The 24,844-nt window shown below is 37.9% G+C and overlaps 1 protein-coding gene across 1 annotated transcript in view; it reads right to left on the bottom strand.

The window, feature by feature from the left end:
* Positions 1-24,844, bottom strand: part of CFAP61 (cilia and flagella associated protein 61) — a 255,956-nt gene that overhangs the window by 200,929 nt on the left and 30,183 nt on the right. Inside the window, exon 7 of the mRNA XM_012657219.1 lies at positions 12,259-12,418. Coding sequence (XP_012512673.1) covers positions 12,259-12,418 — 160 coding nt within the window. The remainder of the gene's footprint in view (positions 1-12,258; positions 12,419-24,844) is intronic.

Raw genomic sequence — 24,844 nt, 5'->3', positions numbered from 1 at the left:
TCATGAACATAGCTGCAAAATCCTAACAAAATATTAGCAAACAAAATCCAGCATTGCAGAAAAAGAATAACATATCAAGACTAAATTCTGAGCTCTTCACATACTAGGTAAAAAAAGACTAAATTGAGATTAACAAAATAGCTAACATACAAAAGTCAATCAAAGTAATTCACCTTATTAACAGAATAATAGAGAAGAATCATCATATGGTCCTCTCAGTAAGCACAGAAAAAAGCATTTTATAAAATTCAATTTGATTAAAAAATCAAACAATTCCTGATAAAAACTCTCAGAAAACTAGAAACATAGAAACTTCCTTAATCTGATAACAAGTATTCACAAAGTCATCCTTAGTGGGGAAATACTGAAAGCTTTCCAGTTAATATTGATATCAACAAAAGGATGCCTGCTAATGTATCTTCTATTTGAAGTACTAGCCAATGAATTAAAAAATTAAAAGTATAAAGATTAGAAAGTAAAAAATAAAAATTTATATTCTACAGGAAAAATACAACAGAATTTACAGATAAATGTTAGTTAGAATCAATAAGTCAGTGTAGCAAGGTTTCCAGATACAAGGTCAATATAAAAAAGCCCATTGAATTCCTACATAACCACAAACAATTTGAAAACAAAGATTTTAAAAAGATATTTACAATAATGTAAAAATATCAACTATCTAGGAATAAATCTAACATCAATGTATAAAGCCTCTATGAGAAAACTGTAAAACACTGTAGAAAAAAATTAAGAAATTTATTTATCCCTCAATAAATAAAGGGACATACCACGCTTGGAGATTAGAAGTCTTTATATATTTAAAGACATCAGTTCCTTCCAAACTGATCTATAAATTTGAAGTAATCCCATTCAAGATCCCAAAAGTTATTACTTTTTGGAGCTAATTATCAAGTTTATGTGGAAAATCAGACAGTGAAGAATTAAAAAGACAATCTTAAAAAACAAGGTAGAAAGACTTTCTCTACCAGTGTCAAGTTTATCTATCATAAGGCTACGGTAATTAAGACAGTATCGTACTGACAAATAGAACAGAGAATCCCCAAGAGATGCATCCATTTCTGGACACTTAATTTATGACAAAGGTGGTACTGCAATTGGGGAAAGAATGACCTTTTCAATAAATGGTACTTGGTCAATTGGATATCCATTTTTTAAAATAAAATTTGATTCCTATATCACACCATACATGAAAATCAGTTACATGTGAATGGTAGAGCAAATGTGAAAGGCAAAACAACATGGGGCAGGAGACTTGAGAAAAGTTGCCTAGGATCCATTCTTCCTTCCTGGTCCCATGCCAAAATTGTGCCCAAGACTTGGAGGACATTGCTCTGAACACTTCATTATAAAATTTCTTGTGATACAGTATGGGCCCAGAAATGGAAATATTATATCATATTAAATATAATTCAAAGCTAAACACATTATATGGGACAAAGATAGTTATTATACATTGATAAGAGATATCTATGACCACCTCCTTATCATGAAAATGCACACACCAAAGAGCTCTATGTTCTTCTTCTCTTTTGGAGATCTCTAACCTCAGAACTTCTAGTCCTAGTCTTTTCTCCATAGCAATCATCCCTGCTCCTTATTTGTGAAACTTCCTGAGAAGTTTCAAATGGGGGAAATGAAGAGATTAACAACCCACCAATGTGGTATGGAGGTTATTTTAAACTCAAAATATCTGAACTATCAGCAGCCACAGAAAGAAAAATTATCCAAACTCAATTAGAGCCTCCTGGAAATACAGCAGCCATTGACCCCTCCTCCCCCCACACCCCCTGCCCAGAAGTTTCCTGATTGGAAGAAAACTGACCCTTAGCACAGGAAGTGCCATTAACCACCCCTCTGGAGGAGCTTCCAGGCAGGAAGGAGACGGACCATTTCCGTTAGCATCAAAAAGACCAGTAGAGGGCTAAGTGCAGTGGCTCTGGCCTGTAATACTAGCACTTTGGGAGGCTGAGGTGGGAGAATCACTTGAGGCTGGGAGTTTGAGACCAGCCTGAGCAAGGGTACGATCCCATCTCTACAAAAAATAGAAAAATTAGCTGGGCATGGTGGCATGAGCCTGTAGGCCGAGTTACTCGGGAGGCTGAGGCAGGAGGATTGCTTGAGTTCAGGAGTTTTAGGTTGTAGTGGGTTATGATGATATCGTTGCACTCTAGCCTGGGTGACAAGAGTAAGACCCTATCTCAAAAAAAAAAAAGAAAAAAAAGACTAGTAGAACTTTCCATACTTTCCCAGTGAGGTTGAAGGAGCTCAGGAAATTTCACCCCAAAATATGACTCGTTGGTATAAAGAGTATTTTGAATTAAAGGCCCTTAGAGATCAACAGGCCCTTGGAAGGGGCTTGTCCTCTATCTGCATAACCAGACACATCAAAAAAACAATTGACTTCCCTTCCCTTCCCTGTTATTTCACTATATTGCAGGAAAGAAAATCAAGACTGCAACTAGACCTAGTCCAAATAATTTTAATCATAATACCTGTTTTTTGGGCTAATTTACAAGTCAATCTGTTTCCCCCATCCATTCATCCTCCCTAGCAACCATTTATTGCCCCTAAACAGAATTATAATTCCTATATTTCTTATCTCCCTCTCCTCTCTAAAAGGAGGTATAAAAATATCTGGATCCCACTGGGATATTGGGTAATCACTCTGATTCAACCAGTGCACAGGATAAATAAATCTCTTCCTCTCATTTATCTGCCCTAACTGTGAGTTGATCTTTCAGCAAACTTTTGGGGGAAAGGGGAAGTTTCCCCTTATCCCCACAAGGCCTTATCACTTCCCTTTTGTTAAGTTGGCGTATACACATTTACCTCTGGCTTTTCCATGAGTACTACTACAGAGTACTTCCACATACATAATAATAATTTGCTCTCCTGTTAATCTATTGTCAGTTAATTTGCAGTCCCCCAATTACTTGGACCGAAGTTGGTAGAGGAAAAGTCTTTCATCTCAACAAATGCTTTTATATTAAAACAAGCAAAAAAGAAAATGAATTAATGAAGCAACTAGAATAGAAAGAGCAAAACAAATTCAAAGAAATTAGGAGGAGGTCACAAGAACAAAAGCAGTTATTAATACTTTACAAAGAAATCCACAGACTTCATAGATTAACAGCTTGTTCTTTGAAAAGACCACACAGAAAAATCTAATTTTAAAGAGAGGGTAAAAAGTAAAGACAACATTAAGGAAAAGAAGGAGATATAATCACAGCTACAGAAGAGAAGAAATTTTGGGTAAAGCTTCAGACTGAGCCCTTAGAAGGTGGGTCCATACAGTTCCTGAGCATCCTAGTTAGAGGTAGCAAGGAAGCTGACTCGGTGAAATCTATTTTGGTCTCAAAGTGAGTCAGGAACCACTTATTTGAAATGGAGTATAGAGCAGCAGTTATTAGAGGCCGAAGCCAGCTCAAGCCCAGAAGGACTGACTTATGGGGACAACGAACAGCATTATTTACCCAAGTAGACCTCAACTGCTGCAAGGATCTCTGCTGGGCTGCTGGGAGGGGCAAAGCTGAAACTCCAAGAGGGAAATAAAGCAGGATCAATTGATTACAAGTGAAAATCATAGTAGTCAATATAGAGGTCAGGAATAATGAAATTATTATATATTTCTGCACACACTGGGATAAGTTAAGATAATTTTAACTTTTACCTAAAAGAGTCACTTTAATCAAGTGACCAAAGTGACACACAACATTATCGGTAATGATACAGACTGAAAATGTGTCATGTCAGAGAGTATAGACTGAGAACCCAGAGTTCCATATGCATGACATGAACCTCATCTTGAAGAAACACCAAACACAGGATAAATTAAAGTGCATTCTATAAAACTATGGGCCTATAATTTTCAAAAGCGTCTAGGTCATGAAAGTCAGGGAAAGACTGACGAACTGTTTGGAACTGAAAGATAATGTGACAACTAACTGTAGTTTGTTATTCTGGGCTGGATCTGTCTGCTATGAAGGACATCATTGGGACAAATGGAGAAACATAAACGGGGTTTTTGGTTTGAAGATTAAATGGTAGTAACATATTCATGTTAATTCTCTGGTTTTGGTGGATGTTTGGGGTTGTAAAGTAGAATATCCCTCTTTGTAGGAAATATACACTAAAGTATTCAGAGGTGATATAGCACCATGTTGGCAATTTCCTCTCATATGGATCAAGGAGCAAAAAAAAGTACCTGCAACTTTTCTGTAAATTTAAGATTATTTTCACATTTTAAAAAATAGAGGAAATGAAAGCATTGTCTTGGTGCTACTTCCACGACTCCATCACTTGTCATTTTAATTCATTACCTCCCAGAATTCTTCATAACACATGTTTCATAGGTGGTTGTATTCATACTTCAATTCATTTTGCATTGATTTTTTTTTCACATAAGATTATATCTTAACCATTTCCCCTTACTATTTTTAACCTTCTTTGTAAAGGCTGCTGCTCATCTGTCCAGCAGATATCGACAAGTTTAGCCATCTCCCTCTTGTGGGAGATTAGGGGTTTTTAATTTGCTTATTTATTTGAGTATTTTTTGTTTGTTTGTTTTTAGTATTAAGCTTAAGCTTTGTGAATATTCTTGAATATGTAACTTTTTATAGTATTAGCAATATTTTCTCAGGTTTGCTGTAGTTGAGGTCAAGGAATATGAACATTTAATGGGTTCTGGTAACAATGACTAAATTTAATTCCAGAGTATTACATCAGTCAAACTTCAGAGCTGTCAGAAAATCTCAGGGCTCATTATGGTATTTTCCCCCCAGAACTAAGTATTTTAATTACAGCACATATTTACAATTCAGTAGGCAAAAGGGGTTGGGGGGAGATGTTGGGTTTTAATGTTCATTTCAGTTTTAGGGAAGCTGAATATTTCCCCACCCTTATTATAAATACTATCTTTTATGTTGTTTTATGATTTGCTTATTTTTCTCTTCATTCTAGAATATTTCATGTAGATTTAAACAGCATTGAATAAAAAAGACAATCTTTTTCCACAGAGTTAGATATATGCGTATACACATATATTATGTATATATACATACACATACCTATACTTATACACAACTGTATGCTAATGGTTTTTTAATTCATATACTAATTTAAGCTTTTCTAGAAAAATCTAATTTCCTAACATTGATTCAAAAGAAACAGAAAATCTGAATCTATTCATAACCTTGAGAAGAAAAGAAAAGTTGTCAAAGATGTTTCCAAGGTGCCACTTCCAGGTCTTTTGCATAGCAAGCCTGTCCCTGGAGGTCTCAAAACACCAAAAACTCAAGCAAAATGCAGTGGAGAGAAGGCCTGTGACCAAGTAGCAAAATAACAGCTTCATGTTGGGCTTTAGAATTAATAAATTTTCCTTTGTTTGCTGCCATGTGCAAAAACTGTGATTTTTTTAGTAATTGCTTCCTTAGTCACTTTGCTCAGATTAAATTTGGCCCATGATATTTTAAGAGTCGTCAAAATCCCTTTGCAAACAGAACTCACAGTGACCTCGGTGCAATGGGTGCAGCCCACCAATCGGCTGATTTAATCAAGGGGGAATTCAGAGCATTCTCCGCAAGCAATTGATTTTCAAGAGAAAAGTCAGCAGGATCAAACAGCCAGTTCGGATGAAAATCCCTTGAATCACCCCTATCACTGTGTTTTCTAGTAACTAACTCCTGACTCCATATAGCGTAATAGCCAAATTACTATAATTATCCTGCAACACAAGTGGCATATCAACATTATTTTAAACATGGATTTTTTTTGCATAATCTTTCATTATTATCATTCAGCCTTCTAGTTGGAAATGAAAAACAACAACAAACTGTGATCTACCCCCAAAAGGAAAAAGGTCACCAGAGAGAACAAATAAAAGGGTTATTTACATGTGAATATACTGAGATGTGTTTTACAGTCAAATACACCCTTGAAATTCATTAAATGCCTTCTCCCCTGCTTCATAAATATGGGCAAAGAGACATCGCCTACTGAGAAAATAATCCCAGCACATAATGATCATAACGAATATAAATAAAGCCACTTTTCTTTCAAAGACCTCCAGGCCCTATATAAAAATGTGTTTGTATTTCCAGCATTGTGAAATGAATCTGGCTGTTGGAGAGAGAGGCTGACTCATATCACAGGTTGCTCTAGTGCTGAAGAGGAAAGTAGGAATGCAGATCCCAGTTATCTTGCTCTCTGCAAAATAATGGATTCTTAAATATTTGCCATCTTTTGTTGCTGCTGTTGTTTTTGAAGGCCTTTGAAAGGGTTTAGAAACCAGCATTAGAATTAAGATAGAAAATTAGCAACAGGTTTTATTAAATAACCAGAAGGCTCACCAAGATAGCTTTTGGGGCAGTGTCCCTGACAACAAGTTCTGTGTTTCAGGTCTGGGTCATGTTCTACCTGGTATGCTATGAGTCCATGGGCTGTGCCCTGAGAACCCCTGCAAGAGTCTAGAGACTGTTGACCCTGGAGATAACCTATTCAGCCTGGGCACAGGTCTGATATGATTTACTTGTTTTATCAACATCTCTAGTAAAGCATTAGAATTCGCATAGTTAATTCTAGAAAACCAAAGTTGGCAAGAGTAGCTAAAGCTTTAGAAGAATGAAATTTTGCTATTCTTCACATACTAAAAGATATTCAGTGGCTAAAAAAAGACAAAATTCAAATTGTAACTAATACAAATTAGTATCTTAGGCTTTGTACAAACATGAAATATTGTCACAGCCTTGCAGTGCAGCCTTGGCCACAAGGCACCAAAGAACTGTACCGCAGGACCCTGGAGGAAGGCAAGGAGGAAGAGGAGGCAGAACTGAGATGCCCAAAGCCTAAATCACAGTGAAAAAAATGGCAAATTTGGTGGCACTTGCCACCAAGTGGGTAATAACACTATGTGGCCACCGAGATGAGGGATGGGAAAGAGGCCACAGAACCCACCCTAGCCTCCTGGGAAGTGGAGGTGACCAGGCCCCTGAAGGATACAGAGCACAGCTCCTCTCTAAGGGGACCTGAAATCCAGGAGCAATGAGAAGCCCGCTAGGTGAGAAGTGGGGTGTCGCTGCGGAGACAGAGGGGTGGGTGTAGTTTACGGCCAGCTAGGGGGAAAATGTGGGCTTACAGGAGGAGAGGATGTAAATACCCAAACAGGCCTCACCCTGAGCACATACCACCACTGCCACCCTGTCAGGGACCAGAGGAAGGAAGGGTGATACCACAGAGCCTCTTATGGGCTGTAATGTGTCACCTTCTACCCTCGAAAATTCATATGTCTTAACCCCCAGTACCTCAGAATGTGAGTGTATTTGGAGACAGTCTTTAAAGTGGTAATTAAATTAAATGAGGTCACTAGGGTGAGCCCTAATTCAACATGACTGGTATCCTTATAAATGAAAAGAGGAAATTTGGACACAGATGGTACAGAGGAAAGACCATGTGAAGACGAAGGGAGAAGATGGCCCTTTTTACAAGCCAAAGAGAGAGGCTTCAGAAGAAACTAACCCTGCTGACACCTTGACTTCTGGCCTTGGAATTGTGAGAAAATAAACTTCTATTTTTCAAGCCACCCAGTCTGTGATAATTAGTTATGGCAGCCCTTGCAGATTATTATAGGGTCCTAGTGTGTTACAGGTTAAATATTAATAACGACAGAATGAACTGGGTGTTAAAATAAATTTTCTGAGATATAGAATGCAAATATGTTGGCAGAAATACTGCTATGCTTTATAGAGAAGTGTTTCAATCCTATTTAGAGTCGATGTTATTATAAAAGAAGAATCAAGTAAAATAGAAGGGAATTCAGCGATATAAAATGAAACCGTAGGAAGAGAGGCTAAAAGACCCGGGACTATTTAATATACAATAAGCGAGGCTTAATATAGCCATTGTTTTTTAGCTCCAGCACATGGAGAGTGGTTCCAGATGTTTCCCAAAAGAAGAGAGAATCTGAAAAAAGATGTGAATGTTAAGTTCAATGAAAAGAAATTTAAATAAGACATAAAGAAACATTTTCTGACAGCAAGAGTGATTTTTAAAAAATTTTAAAGGCAACATTGCCATGTTTTACATGGGGATGTTACAAAAATTATATTTTGAAGGGCCTTTTAAATGTATAATAAGCAACACTTTTCCTAGGTGACTTGGTTACAAGGGGCTATACTAGTTATTCTTTTGAAAGCCCACAATTCTGTTATACAAAATTAAATTTCTCCCTGCCAAGGAGCACATCAAGTTCTACAGAGACTTTGTTAGGTGGGCCCTGGGTGCATAATGAGATTTACAAATCCGAAGCTTGCAGGGGTCTTTTAAAACAGAGATTCATGCTGCCCAGATTGCGACGGCCTACATGAGGAACAAAAGTTTTGGTTTTTGCTTTTTATTTTTTTATTTTAACTATTAAATGTAGTGATGCCAATACAGCTGTGGAAACGCAGGCTGTGCCCTATTTTGCCTTATGCATTATCAAGAAAATTGCCAGCTCAATTTTGATTCCAAAATCTTCATTGTGATGATGTGGCTAACAAAAGACGCAGCTTGATTAAACATCAGGCCAGGCCAGCGCTGGGGCCAAGTGGAAAAAATATTGTTTTGAACCATTTTATTGTCGCTGAAGAAAAATATTCATAAACTGTCCAGGCATATGGAACATCTCTATGTGTGTTCAGTAAGTTTTCAGAGACTCTTAGCACTTAATGGGATTTTAGATCTCATTTAGTACAATCTCCCACATAAGCAGAAAGCCCATTTTAAGTGTTTATGACTGTTTCTTTACAAATTCTTCTAATATTATGGGAATTTGCTACTTCTAAACTATGTCCTCCACTAAATAAAAAATACATAAACACAGAAGAGTTTTTCATTATATTTGGACAAAATTTACATCCTTAGAACTTATTCCCATAGGTCCCAGTTTAGTCCCAAGGTTTAGTACATAAAAAAAATCTACAAGTGTATAAAAGGTTATAGATGCAAAATGCGTAGCTTTGGGAACATACATAAATTATTCAGGTAAAATGCAAATTGAATGTACATAGTTAAACTATTTAGATTCACTGGAAACTAAATAATAAGGCTGAAATGATAAAGAACAGTAGGCTAATCATAATATATGTAAGAAGCTAAAGAAAGGAGTTTAACAACGTTGAGTCTTGATATTATTCTGTTTGAAAGGGTTGGTGACAGTCTTGGCAAGGTGACTTTTTATCTTGGAAGGCTTTGACTGAAAGGAGGTAAAAGTGCAAGTTTTCACAGCTGATGGGAAAAGACCAGACCTGAGTCAAGGATTTGAGAATATGTGGAAGGTGATTCCAGGAAGCACCAGTAGGAGAGTGAGGAAGAGACAGAGAAGGGAAAGCAACTAATAAAATTGTGTTATCCCTTGGATTACCACCGTGGACAGCTAGAACTTAATCCCATGCTGGGACCCTGGGAAACCACCCAAAACTCATGTCTCAGGGTCTTCCCACCTGAGGGGTGAGGAAGCTGGGGTATTTATACTCCAATCAGTTGTGTATGAATAAATCTTTCAAAGCTGGTAGGAAAAGACCAGAGCAGTAGTGTCTTGGTTTAGATTCCCTTGGAAACACACCTCGCGTCAAAGATTCAAATACAGCCACTTATTTGGGAGTTGGTAGAGAAAGCACCAGCAGAGAAGCAGGGATGTGAGGCGGGGAAGCAAAGTCAGCTCCTGGAGTGTTAATTTTCTGGCACTTCCAGCCTGCCTCTTGAGCAGGTCAGAGTGGCTTTCCACAGTTCTCAAAAAGCCTTCATACACGGAGGTGAAGATTCTGGCAGATAGAGGCTATTCAGAGCACATACACACAAAATAAAGTCTGAGGGATATGGGCAGGTCATTGATGAATCATTGAAGTGATCGTTCATTAAATAACTTGTGGAAGTGAAAAAAACTGACCACGTATCTAAGTGTAGCAGACCTATCATTGGAGTTTTCAGTCAAAGCCATCCAAGATAAAAAGTCACCTTGCCAAGACTGTCACCTTACACAAAAGCAGGGAGAGGCTGGATCTGCATTCTGGGTTAGCCACTGATGAGCTTTAAAACCCTGGACGAGCTTGAGCAGGTATAAAATGGAGAGAACTTCACCTCCCCTTGCTCTCCTACATTGCATATGAGAATAAAATGAGAGAATATACATAAAAATCCTTTGAAATGTAGAATGTGCTAAACAAAATATAGGAGATGAGACACGATGATGTCTGCTTATTTGAAACAAGAATTTTAGTTCACATTTTAGAGAAATTATATTTCCTTTCACTTGAGACTTTCATCAGAAAAAAAGTAACAGATTACAGTACATTTAGAATTTTCTCTGGAGCCTCATTCTTTGTTGCTGTTGATAGGAAGATGGCAGCAAAATGTGTTGATGACTCTTTTCTTAGCTATAATGAGCTGTCGATGATTTGTGAATCTGTCCCTGAGTTATTTGTCAGTCTACAGTAATAGCTTCCTGGTGAAAATTTCATAAAGAATCATGTTTGGGTCAAAGAACATAAAGTTGATTTTCAAAAATAAACGAGGTTTGGAAGATAAAAGAAGTTTTCCTTTTTCTTTACTTACCATCCTGTCCTAGATCAACTGATTTTAAGTAAAAATATTAAAGGAGGTAGAGAGAATTAGGACTTCTCTTAGTTTTTGTATCCCTGTGGGCTTTTGCTAGACAAATATATACTAGATTATGTGTGTTTTGAATCCAGGGCTCAGTTTAAGTTTTGAATTTCATTCTCTAATGAAGTTTCTAAGACAGGAATATTCCGTTCATTCTATGTACGGAATATTAGCAGCCACTCAGGAACACGTTATATCTTTTCAACTTGTTTCTCATAACAACAGCCACAGGGGAAGAAAAAAACAGCTGCTTTCAAAGAAGAATTTAAGCATTTGAAAATGACAATCACAACTTATGGTTGAAGATTACCTTATGCTGAAAGTTCCTTCAGAACATTCCTGTGATATCTCTTCACTGAGACGCATGGATGAGTGAGCCCTCACTATCAAACAATGGTGACCTCAAATCTCTCTTTTGGGAAGGGTATTGTCATCAGTATAAAAGGGAAACACCTGCCCACCTATGGCTTTGGAAGTTTTCTGTAAAAAGTGTGTATATTCAGATGGGGCCTATACACCCATATGCCTGGTTTTCCCATCCAGGGGCTAAGATCAGCCAAATGGTCACCCGCTATTGTCTAGATTGACAAATCCTCTGCCACACCCAAAGTGCTCCTCTTCCTATTTTTGAATAACCTTGATATAATCTTTCAGTGAGGAGAAAGCAGAGCAATTCAAAATACCCTGATTTTACCCTGGGAAGATTCAAGTAGGTGAAAGGCCAGTCACAAAGAGATAACAATTGCTAATGATGATCAACATTTAGTTTACTCAAGACAACTGTGCAAAGCACTTTACATGGCTTATCTCAGTGAAACTTCACAACCCCTCTCTGTGAGAGGTATTACCACTATGCCCATCTTACAAATGAAGAAACCCAGGTTTAGAGACGTGAATTAATGTACCCAAGGTCACTTGCCTGCCTGCATCTGTCTGCTATAAGAACCCAAACACTTAACTGCAAAGATACCTGTGCATGTGGTAAGGCCTCATTAAATTAAAACATAATTTAAAAGTAAATAAATTAAAAGTTTGGGATTACCTAATTTCACTTAGTGAAAATCTTGACATAGACAGTATTTTAAAATTGATTCTATTACTTCATAGAGCTAGAAAGAAGTTAAGCCAGTTAAAAATGACTACTTGTAACAGACCTATGCTATATAATGATTTGTCAAAGACATAAACACAGAAGCACTAGTTGTTGGGATTAAGACTTAAAAGCATATAGAACTTCTTGTGTCCCTGATTTAAAAAATTTACTTGTTATATTTGGCTTTGCATGCGTGTGTGTGTGTACATTGTGTAAAATCCTGAAACACTAGTAACTATTTCACCATAACTTATATCTACTTTAACAAAACATTCCAAAAGTGAACATTCTGAGTTTGGGAAACCTTAAGCTGCAAGGCTAACTACACCTGTGCACTTTTAACTCTCTGTGCTCATAGATATTTGCATAAGGATGTGATTAGCCATGGGAACTAGTCCTTAAAGGGTCTAAGGAACTAAGTCTTTTAGTTCTATCACGTAGCAAACAGCAGAGTTGTGTATAAGGCTTGGATTTAATTTCCTGTCATGTCCCTGTGAAAGCCACTGTACCTTGACTTCCTTGGACATTTAGCTCTTGCGGTGATTCCAGAACATCATCGGGATGTGGGAAACAGAGTCCGTGGAAAGGCCCCAAGTCAAAGCAGGCATGCAGCAGTTCCGTGTTCACTCTTGAGCACACGCTCATGAACCCGACAGCTAAGCCTTCCACCTGAAACATCCAAAACACCTCATTACTCTATCAGACCTCAAATGATTCTCAGCATGAAACTTCCTCAACTCCTCAGCATGTGGTCAGTTGGAGGTTTAGCAAGCACTTTGAAATGTTTAAGGGAGGACAAAGTATCTAATGTCTAGCAAAAGGCACAGCACATACGACATGCTCAAAAAAGTGTCCAGTGAGTGACCACTGTGGACAATGCTAGAGGTACATAAGTAATTTCTGGAAGTTGCCAGAGAGTTCTTGATGGGAAACTATAGGAACTTAACACCTGCCCCTTTGTACAGAAAACGCCCCTGCCTGCCCCCTATCCTCTGCCATTGCTGTCTTGTTTTTTATCCTGCCACAAGCCCCGTCCTCCAGTTCACTTTCCTCCCCTGCACCATGCACAGTTCTCAGTGAGATGAGTCATTGTTCCAATGCCCATCTGATTGGCTCCCAATGCACAGGAAGTTCATGGTCACTAGCTCCATATCAGGTAAAAACTTTTCAATTTTTCTTGAATTCGTTCATTTACTGATCCGATGGTATGATGGAGAGGAGATGTGAGGAATAGAGATTTGGTGGAAAACATTTGAGTGAAGTAAACCTGAGTCAGGCCGGGCTAGCTCACCAGATGGGCCTCATCTGCAAACACATCACCTCCCAGTATCCTGATAGGCACTTGGTTCTGAAGCTGTTGCAGTGGTGTCTGTGATTTTAGGTCTTTGATGAGGAATACACAGGTGGAAAGATGAGTAGCTATTTGATCTGGACCTATTATTAGTACCAAAATATTATAAATTAACACCAGATTTTAATTCTATCATATTCCACATTGAGAGATGACTGTGATTGAAGTTCCTTATTATGTCCCTTTGATAATTCTGTATTTTATTCTTTTCTGCAAGGAAAGTATCTAAAATTTAAAAAGAGAAAGAGAATACACAGTCTTTTAAATTGCAATAAATAATTCCTGTTGATTATTAAGTAGATTTTAAGCAAATTCTGACAGCTGTTATTAGAAACCAGCATTTGCTGGGTCCTATCCTTCAATTATCCAGACTTTATTTCTGAGATAACCATTCCATTTGGAAAGTAGAAGAACTCAACAATCTACAGGCATTCCCTTTTCCCAAGAATGCAGCATCATTCCATAAATGCCCAGGTAGAGAAAATGGTTAATGCTTTACTAAAACACAGAATCAAGCCATCATAATGCTCAGTCTTAATGACACAGAAAAAAATTAGGTATTAAACTATTTGTTCTTAAATATGTCTTCCAGTTAAAAATCATTTGTTCTTAAACATGTGTTTGTAAAATACATGTGAGACTCCCTTTATTTTTTCCTTAATACTGAAATACAAGGGAAATCTTTAAAAATTAATTTTCTATGCATATTCCTTTCTTTACAGCCCCCCCAAAATGATACTTGCTGTAAAAGTCTGGATTTACACAGCTGTTTCATAAAGCCATTGGCACTTTAATAAAAGTCCAAAATAAACATTTTAATTTTTTTCCCAAATAACAAGTGATTGTTTGTCTTGTTTGCACCCGTGAACAAAGGCTGCCTAGCTGTGGTTGTCTGGCTTCTCTGTAATTTTAGGCCCAAGACTCAGCAGACGCTGATTAACCAATCCATCTACCATATGTGCAGAAAGAGACGGCCAGCCTCACTCTCTGCAGGGAAAATTGGCATCCATCTTGGTTCACATGGAGATGTCCTTCTAATCTACAGCCATGCTGGCGCAACGAAACTTCGATGGCCTCAAATACCTTTTGCTGGCTTCACCGCGAGCTGCATGCGCATGATAAGAATGTATTATTTATAAGACCGCTGTTAGTAATGAGCTATTACACTAATGGCTCATTGTGTTTGGAATTTGATTTCAAATGGCATGGATCACACATTCTGATGAAAATGAGAAAAACATGTTTTGCCATTAGAAACAAAGATTTAATGTTCTCCAATTCTACAACCTGTTATATTCCCACAACCAGGGTTGTAACAATTTAGAAAAGTTCACAATTATAAGCTACAACAGAGCAAGGACATATTGTGGAAGTATCTGCATTTTCCTTTGGGTTTCTTTCAAATAACTAATTTGAGAAACACTGTTCTAAAATATGAATTTGCAGGAGTATCCAAATGCATCTATGTGTGTGTGTTTTCTGAAAAAAAAAATGGATTTAATGGATTGTTTTATTTGTACAATAAAAAGGCATTGATTACAGGCTGTTATCTATCTTCCAGGTGACAGAAGTACCTTCTACCATCAAAGTGTCTTCAATTATACTAGAGAACAAAACTGAAAGTCTTCTTGTTCTTGCTTATCCTATGAAGACCTGCATGATGATACATAAGGTTTAGATTGCTAGAAAACCATATTCATAGTGGCCTTGTCTTCCAAAATGGGTCCACTTATATGCACATGTATACTTTATCGTTTATGCTTCCATCCAGAAAGCCCTACAGCCACCCATCCCTTTTTGGGTGACAATATTCCACAGTGAGGGTTCTGCCCTCATTGTGACCATGGCCGACTTTGCTCCTCTCTTCCGGATGCCAAGCGCATGGCTGACCTGGCAGGCTCTCCCCACCTGCAGGTGAGTGGGGCTTACTCAGACTATTGCTGCCCATTCCCTGGTTGGTGCCAAAGCAGACACTCTGCCCATCTGTCTTTAAGAGCTGCCCTTGGCCTCCAACTTCCCTTCCCTGAAACCTCAGCTTAGAGTAAACACCAGATGTCAAGGGAAGCCAGGATACAGTTGTGATGAAGAACTTGTAGCAAAGTGATAACTCAAAACTCCTCCAAAGTAGCTATCAAGCTGAAGAAAGTCCTCAAAATCAAAAACTCTTTCAGAGTTTCCCACAGGGCACAGGCACAGCTCTCAGGCATTCCGTATGCATGGCCTGTAACTGGCATGGCTGGTTTGGGAAGAGATAGACAGGATGTATTCTGTTCTGTTATCTCTGGTCAGTGGTGGCTGCCTTGAAGTATGGTGTGCTGGTAAATGCCTCATCAGTATTCAGGGGAAAAACCCCTGGATTTGTAGCATTTGCTGATTTCTGCGGTGTAAATAGTCCCATGGTGGCCAATTTAAAGCTACTGAAGTAATGTCACTGAACACACAGTTGGGAAGACAAGTGCGGTAGCATGCTGTTATATAGCATATCCACTATACAGAGACTGTAGACATACAAACCTCAAAAGCATAGATAATAGTAAAATAATTATGAAGCAGGGGCAAGATGGTAGACTAGAAGCAGCTTGTGCATGCTGCTCTCATGGAGAGGATCGAGAGTTGCAAATGGATGCCCACCTATGGGCCTTCTTGTAAAGAGCATTGTGAGTCATTGGAGAAGCAACGGGGGACACTAAGAATGAAGGAGAAGGTGATGGGGTGATCCACTCAGCAAGTCTGTAAGGTACCTGCAGTGGAGGGCAGTCCACACACGGGAAGCCCTGCAGCTCTGTCTCCAAGGCTCTAGTATTGCCACCTCATCCCATGATTCTGCCCTAAGGCCCCGCAGCCCACCCCCAAGGCTCCAGTACTAACACTGGGCAGTACAGCTTTGCCCTAAAGGATGCAGCACTGCTTACAGACCCCATGGCCCTACCACCACTGCTCCCACTGGCTGCCTGGCTGGAACTGCCCCACAGTCCAACACTCTGCCAGCAACCTGCTAGCCTGCAGCCACCATCACATCTGGGCTGGGTTGGATCCAACACCTGCAGCCGTGACATCCATGATCACTGCCTAGATAGCCTTGCTCAACTACCATTGTCACCACCGCGGGGACATGGAGTAGTGCAATCTCCTGCAACACCAGCCTTGGTCAAGAGGGGCTCGCCCAGCCCTCCAATCCAAGCTTCCAACAGCGGCTTGAAGAACAACCCACCATTCTGCATGAAGAGCATCCAGCACCACTTTGAACTATGACAATCACAGGGGAATGGGACAACACTGAACAGCTGCATTATAGGCTCTCAGTTCATCTACCCCTCCCCTGCAGTGTCAGTCTCCAGAGTAGGTCACAAAAACACCATTTAGGGACCTCTGCTTCTTCTCATTAGGTAGGAAAGTTCCCAGCAAAGGAGAACATGTGCACTGCAAACCTACCGGCCCTGAGCTGAGAGAAGAAGTTTCAGATGAGAAGAAACCAGCAAAAGAAATCTGGCAACATGAAGAAAACAAACTAGTTACACACCCCCGAGGGATCACAATGGATCTACAGCAACAGACCCCAACCAAAAGAAAATTGTTGAAATGTCAGAAATGGAATTCAGAGTATGGATGGCAAATAAGATGAATGGGATTTAAGAGAAAGTTGAAAACAAATACAAAGAAGCCAAAAAAAAATATTTCAGGCACAAATGAAAAAACTTGCTAAAGAGATAGACAGTATAAAAAAGGATGTAATAGCACTTAAAGAAATGAAAGAGTCATTTAAGGAATTTCAAAATACAGCAGAAAGCTTCAACAATAGGCTAGACCAAGCAAAAGACAGAATCTCAGAGCTTGAAGACAAGGCTCTCAAACTAACCCAGTCAGTCAAAGATTCAGGAAAGAAAATAAAGAATAATGAACAATCACTCAGAGAAATATGGGACTATGTGAAGTGAGCTAATATACAAATTATAGATATCCCTAAGGGAGAAGAAGAAAAAGCAAAATGGAAAACCTATTTGATGGAATTGTTGAAGAGCACATCTCTGATATCAACAGAGATTCAGATATCCAGATACAAGATGGTCATTGAACACTAGGAATATTCATAGCAAATAGGACATATCCAAAACACACAGTCATCAACTTGGCCAAAATAAAAATGAAGGAGGAAATTCTACAAGCAGCAAAAGCAAAAATTAACCTACAAAGGAAAACTCATCAGACTTACTGTAGATTTCTCAGCAGAGACCTTACAAGCCAGAAGCGATTGGGGCCCCATTTTTTTTCCCTTTATGTTTATCTACTCCTTCTTTTTACCCCCCATCCCCACCTCCTGCCAAATTCCATCTCTAACTCCAGTCCATCTCTGGCCTCAATCCTCCCTAACCCAGGCCTCCCTCCACTTACCAGGTCTCCACTCCCCATGATGGCGGAGACCCTTCCTCACTACACGAATCTGGAAGACTCAAGAAGTATTGAAAGGAAAAGTAGAGATATAGTTCAGGGGTGACCTTGCAAGATCTGCCGGAGAGTCACCAGCTACCACTTTCACCACCCAATCTCCCCACTTTTAGTCTTCTCAAACAGAATAACTGCCAGCCAAGAATTCTGTATCCTGCAAAACTAAGTTTCATAAGTGATGGAGAAATAAAGACTATTCTAGACAAGAAAACACTAAGAGAATTTGTCACAACTAGAATGCCCTACAGGAAATACTCAGAACTGCATTATACATGGAACAGCACAATAGATACCTGCCAGTGTAAAAACACCTGAAAGTTAAAGCTCACAGCTCTTATAAAACAAAAGCATAAGAGGGAAAACAAAACAACAAGGTATCATCCAACAGGATGAATAGAACAGTATTCCATATATCGACACTAATACTGAATGTGAATGGTCTTAATGCCTTACTTAAAAGACACAGACTGGCTGAATGGATAAAAAAACACACCCCAAGTATATGCAGTCTCCAAGAAACACATCTAACTTGTAAGGACTTGCACAGACTCAAGGTAAAAGGCCATAAAAAATATTCTATACAAATAGAAACAAAAGCAAGCAGGTATGGCCATTCTCATATCAGATAAAATAGACTTTAAATCAACAATGGTAAAAACATATTAACATGGTTATTATATATTGGTAAAGGAAACAATTAAACAAGAAGACATAATAATCCTAAATATATACGCACCTAACACAGGAGCTCCCAGATTCATAAAGCAATTCTACTAGCCAAGAAATAAACAGTAGCATTGTAATTGCTAGGGATTTCAATCCCCAGCTCACAGAACTAGACAGATCATTGAAACAGAAAATCAGTAAAGCAACACTGGACTTAAATGGGACTCTAGAACAAATGGACATAACAGACATTTACAGAACATTCTACCCCAAACTATGGAATATACATACTTCTCATCAGCACATGGGACATTCTCTAAGATTGATCATATGTTAGACAACAAAACAAGTGTCAGCAAATTTTTAAAAAATCAAAGTCATACAATGTATCTCCTCAGACCACAGTTAAATAAAACTAGAAATCAATTCCAAGAGAAATGCTCAAATCTACATGAAGTCATGAAAATTAAACAACCTGCTGCTGAATGATCGTTGGGTCAATGATGAAATTAATATGGAAATCAAAGGATTTCTCAAAATGAACAATACAGGGGACACAAACTATGAAAATCTGTAGTATGTAGTAAAAGCAGTCCTAAGGGGAAAGTTTATAGCCTTAAATGACTACATTAAAAAGACAGACAGATCACAAATTAACAACCTAATGGCACATCTCAAGAAACTAGAAAAAGAAGAGCAAACCAAACCCAAAGCCAGCAAAAGAAAAGAAATAACAAAGCTCACCACAGAACTAAATGAAATGGAAACCAAAAAAAAAAAAAAAATCACAAAGGATAGAAGAAACAAAAAGTTGGTTCTTTGAAAAGGTAAACAAAATCAATAGACCACTAGCCAGATTAACCAGAAATAGAAAAGAAAGGACTCAAATAAGCTCAATCAGAAATGAAAAAGGAGATAGTACAACTGATACCACAGAAATACAAAATATCATCCATGAATATTATAAAAATCTCTACACACACAAACTAGAAAATGTAGAGGAAATGGATAAATTCCTGGAAACATACAACCTCCCAAGTCTGAATCAAGAAGAAATAGAAATCCTGAACAGACCAATAACAAGCAGTGAGATTAAATAAAGCAGTAATAAAGAAAATCTCCCAACCAAAAAAAGCCCAGACCAGACAGATTCACAGCTGAATTCTACCAAAACTACAAAGAACAAGTACCTATCATATAGAAATTATTCCATAACATTAAGAAAGAGGGAATCCTGTCTGCCTCATTCTATGAGCCAGTATTATTTTGATACCAAAGCCAGGAAAGGATATAACAAAAATAAAAAACTACAGACCAATATGCCTTATAAACATGGATGTAAAAATCCTCAACAAAATACTAGCAAATCAAATTCAACAGCACATCAAAAAAATAATTCACCATGATATAGTGGGTTTTATCCCAGGGATGCAAGGATGGTTTAACATATGTGAATCAATAAACATGATTCACCATATAAAGAGAAGCAAAAACAAAGACTATATGATCACCTCAATAGATGCAGTAAAGGCATTCCGTAAAATCCAGCACCCTTTCATGATAAAAATCCTCAACAAACTAGGCATAGAAGGAACATACCTCAACATTATAAAAGCAATACATGCCAAACCCATACCCAAAATCATACTGAATAGGGAAAAGTTGAAAGCATTTCCCCTATGTACTAGAACAAGATAAGGGTTCCCACTGTCACCACTTCTATTCAGTATAGTACTGGAAGTCCTAGCCAGAGCAATCAGGCAAGATAAAGAATCCAAATCATAAAAGAGAAGGTTAAACTATCCCTGTTTGCTGATGATATGACCTCGCATCTAGAAAACCCTAAAGACTCTACCAAGAGACTCCTAAAATTGATAAATAAATTCAGCAAAATCTCCGGTTACAAAATCAATGCACAAAAATCAGTAGTATTTCTATATACTAATAACAGTTAAGCTGAGAGTCAAATCAAAGACTCAACACCATTTACAACAGCTGCAAAGAAAATATTAATAAAGTGCCTAGGAATATACTTAACCAAGGAGGTGAAAGAGCTCTACAAGGAGAACTATGAAACACTAAAGAAAAAAATCATAGATGACACCAACAAATGGAAAAACCTCTCATGCTCATGGATTGGTAGAATTAACATCATTAAAATGTCCATGGTGCCCAAAGTGGGTTACAGATTCAACATGATCCCCATCAAAGTACCAATGCATATTTCACAGATCTAGAAAAAATAATTGTACACTTCATTTGGAGTCAAAAAAGAGCCTGAATAGCCAAAGCAATCTTAAGCAAAAAGAACAAACCTGAAGGCATCACATTACCTGAATTCAAATTATACTACAAGTCTATAGTAATCAAAACAGCATGGTGCCTGTATAAAAGTAGAGACATAGACCAATGGAACAGAGTAGAGAACCCAGAAATAAAACCACCGATCTATAGACAACTGATCTTTGACAAAGCAGACAACAACATAGACTGGGTAAGGAAGCCCTATTCAGTAAATGGTGCTGGGAAAACTCAATAGCCACAGACAGAAGAATGAAACAGGACCCCTATCTCTCACCGTATATAAAAATTAGTTCAAGATGGATAAAGGGCTTAAATGTGAGGCATGAAACCATGAAAATTCTAGAAGAAAATATAGGAAAAACTCTTCTAGATATTGGCCTAGGTAAAGAATTTATGACTAAGATCCCAAAGTCAAATACAGCAACAACAAAAATAAACAAATGGGACTTAATTAAATTTAAAAGCTTCTGTACAGCAAAGAAAATAATAACCAGAGTAAATAGACAACTTACAGAATGGGAGAAAATATTCACAAACTATACATCCAATAAAGGACTAATATCCCAAATCTATGAAGAATTCAAACAAATCAGTGAGAAAAAACAAACAACCCCAGTAAAAAGTGGGCAAAAGATATGAACAGAAGTTTTTCAAAAGAAGATAGACAAATGGCCAATAGACATATGAAAAATGCTGAACATCACTAATATCATGCAATTCAAATTAAAACCACAATGAGGTTTTGACCACCTTACTCCTGTCAGAATGGCTATTATTAAAAGGTCAAAAACCAACAGATGCTGACATAGATGGAAAGAGATAGGAACGCTTATACACTGTTGGTGGAACTGCAAATTAGTACAACCTCTATGGAAAACAGTATGGAGATTCCTCAAAGAAATAAATGTAGACTTACCATTCAACCCAGCAATTCCACTACTAGGTATCTATCCAAAGGAAAAGAAGTCATTTTATCAAAAAGATACCTGCACCCAAATGTTTACTGCAGCACAATTCACAATTGCAAAGATGTGGAATCAACCTAAGTGCCCATCAATTCATGAGTGGATTAAGAAAATTTGGTATATTTATATATTACTCAACCACAAAAAGGAATGAAATAATGTCTTTTGCAGCAACTTCGATGGAACTGAAGATTGTTATCCTAAGTAAAGTATCTCAGGAATGGAAGAACAAATACCACATGTTCTCACTTAATAAATGGGAGTGAAACAATGGGCACACATGGGCACAAAGAGATATAAAGCTCATTGGAAACCAAGAGTTGGGGGAGGGTGGGAAAGGGTGAGGAGTAAAAACTTACCTATAAAGTACAATGAATGCTATTCTGGTGATGGACACATTAAAAGCCCTGACTTAAGCATTATACAAGGTATTCATGTAACAAAAACATTTGTACCCCCTTAATATTTTGAAATTTAAAAAATAGTAAAATAATTGGAAGTGATGAATCTTGAGTGTTTATCAATTTTGTTTTAATATAATTTATTACACTGTAAGTTTATATAATTTAATTTTTAATAATCACTGTGTTTAACAAGCAGCTGGCAAAGTTCCTGAGGATTTAATAATCAGCCCTCCTGAGCCAGAATGAGCTTCTAAAGGGCTCCCCAGGGAGGCAGGTGGGAGGGTAGTAACAGCATTGATCTTGAACCCCAAAAGGCTTCAGACATCAGACATGGCCCAATGCAGACTTGAGGTCTCCTCCCAGATCCCAGCTCACAAGTCCCGTTTCTGCCCTTTTATATTAAGATCGAGGTCCATGGACTCATCTCCACAGCACACAAAGCCTCTGATGCCTGAGGCAGCCTGGCCTCTGGGAGGAGATCAGGCTGGACTCCTGTCTGTTTTGAGACACCAGAGGATCCTTGCAGGGGTGGGACTGCAGTTTTCAGCCTGCAGCTTTGCACCTATGTTTGCTCACACACACAGGAAGTGTGAAACATATGGGGGAAGAGGTCACCACAGCTTCTCCACAAGCACTAACACAAGTGATTTGGGGCGAAACTACCACCTTGAAACCAAACACTTAAAAGCCTTCTAAAAAAAAAGACCTGATTAAACTGGATGGGTACAGTTTGGTCATTAAAGGTCCTTATTAGGGTCTGTAGGAATCATTTTACTTCTCAGTAGTTTTTATCTAGCTGTGTCGAGACATAGTTTTCCCAAATGGTGCTGTTGGGCCCAATACTTCCTGAGCCTTCCTTAATCGTTAGCCTGAAGCTAATGTCCAAACGAGAATATGTGAAAGCAAGTCCTTAAAGGACAGTGCAAAAACTTAAATATGAAAAAATAAAATTCTAAAAAATAAAATAAAATAAAAATAAAATCCTTTCAATGTAGTACCTCAGAATCTAATTTTTAAGGGCAGTTCTCACCTTCAGAAACTAATGCCCATATGTCTCTAAATTCATCTCATTCTTCACCAGATGTGTTTTACCATCATGTAGATAAGTGGTTCATCACCTACACTGCATATTGGAATCATCTGGGGAAGTTTTAAAAAATCCAGATTGTGTCCCACCCCAAGAGATTGATTTAATTGGCCTGAGTGCTCTTCCTAGCATCAGGATTTTTTAAAAATTGATATAATTCACCTATTATAAAAATAACCCTTTAAAAAGTATACAATTCAGTGGTTTTTAGTATATTCACAATGTTGTATACTCATCATCACTATCTAATTTATTTTCATCTCCTCCACCCCCAAAGAAATCCCATATCCATACTGGTCACTTCCCATTCCCCTCTCCCTCCAGACACTAATCTACTTTCTGTCTCTATGGACTTGCCTATTTAAGGCTTTCATATGAATGTGCTCATACAATATGTGGTCTTCATGTCTGGCTTGTTTTCCTTAGAATGTCTTCAAGGTTCAAATATGTTGTAGTGTGTATCAGTGTGCTTCCTTCTCTTTTATTTCCTAATAATATTCCATTGTATGGATGCACCACATTTTGTTCATTTATTAGTAAATGAACATTTGGGCTGTTTCTACTTTTTGGATATTATTAATAATGCTGCTGTGAACATTTGTGCGCAAGTCTTTGTGTGGATACGTTTTCAAATCTAGGCATGGAATTGCTGGGTCAAATGGTACTCTATGTTTAACTTTTGGAGGAAATGGCAGACTGTTTTCCAAAATGGCTGTACCATTTTATACTCCCACCAGCAATGTATGAGGGTTTCAATTTCTCTACATCCTTGCCAACACTTATTATTGCCTTTCTTTTTTATTATAATCATCCTGACAGAAGTAAAGTGGTATCTCAGTGTGGTTTTGATTTGCATCTCCTTAATGCTGAACATCTTTTCATGTGTTTATTGGCTGAGAAATGTCTATTCAAATCCTTTGCCCACATTTTATTGGATTATTTGTCTCTTTATTGTTACAAGAGTTCTTTACATATTCTGGGTCCAAGTCCCTTAGCATAGTATGGATAGCCTAAAAGTCTTCCAGGTGATTCTCATATGCACCTAGTTTGAGAACCTCTGATGTAGAACAAAGGCTCAGACTGCTCTTATTACCCAAATAAGAGAACCTTTGATTCCAAGTTTCAATAAAAGTAATAGACATTAAACAGCTCTTACAGTTTTAGCAAATAATGAGAAATGAGTACATGAAAAATGAGGATGTGGGTTCTTTCAGGCCCAACAGGCCAGACCTGATTTTTTTAGAAAAGCTAGACATTTCAATTGTTATATACACTGAATTTTTATGTTAGTCACTAATTCAACAAAATTTAATCATATATAACATGAATCAAATCATAAGGAAACATTGAACAAATCCAAACTGAGAGACATGCTACAAAGTAACTGACCTATACTCTTCAAAAATGCAATCATCACAAAAGATAAAGATGGACCAGGATGTTATTCCAGATTAAAAGAGACTGAAGAGATAGGGTACCTGAATGTAATGAACAACCTGGACTTATTTCTGCCATAAAGGACATTATTGGGACATTCAGTAAATCTGAATAAGGTCTGTAGATGAGATAATAGTATTGTAGGAATCATAATTGCTTGATTTTGATCAGAGTACTGTAGTTATGTAAGAGAACATCCTTGTTTTTAGGAAATATACACTCAAGTATTTTTTTTTTTTTTGAGACAGAGTCTCACTGTGTTGCTCGGGCTAGAGTGCCGTGGCGTCATCCTAGCTCACAGCAACCTCAAACTCCTGGGCTTAAGCAATCCTTCTGCCTCAGTCTCCCGAGTAGCTGGGACTACAGACATGCACCACCATGCCCGGCTAATTTTTTCTATATATTTTTTAGTTGTCCAATTAATTTCTTTCTATTTTT

The sequence above is a fragment of the Propithecus coquereli genome, unplaced genomic scaffold, assembly GCF_000956105.1.
Source record: "Propithecus coquereli isolate 6110/MARCELLA unplaced genomic scaffold, Pcoq_1.0 Scaffold533, whole genome shotgun sequence".
In the NCBI taxonomy this organism is placed as follows: Eukaryota; Metazoa; Chordata; class Mammalia; order Primates; family Indriidae; genus Propithecus; species Propithecus coquereli.
The sequence above is the reverse complement of the archived record's forward strand: the minus strand, read 5'-3'. Positions and strand labels throughout refer to the sequence as shown.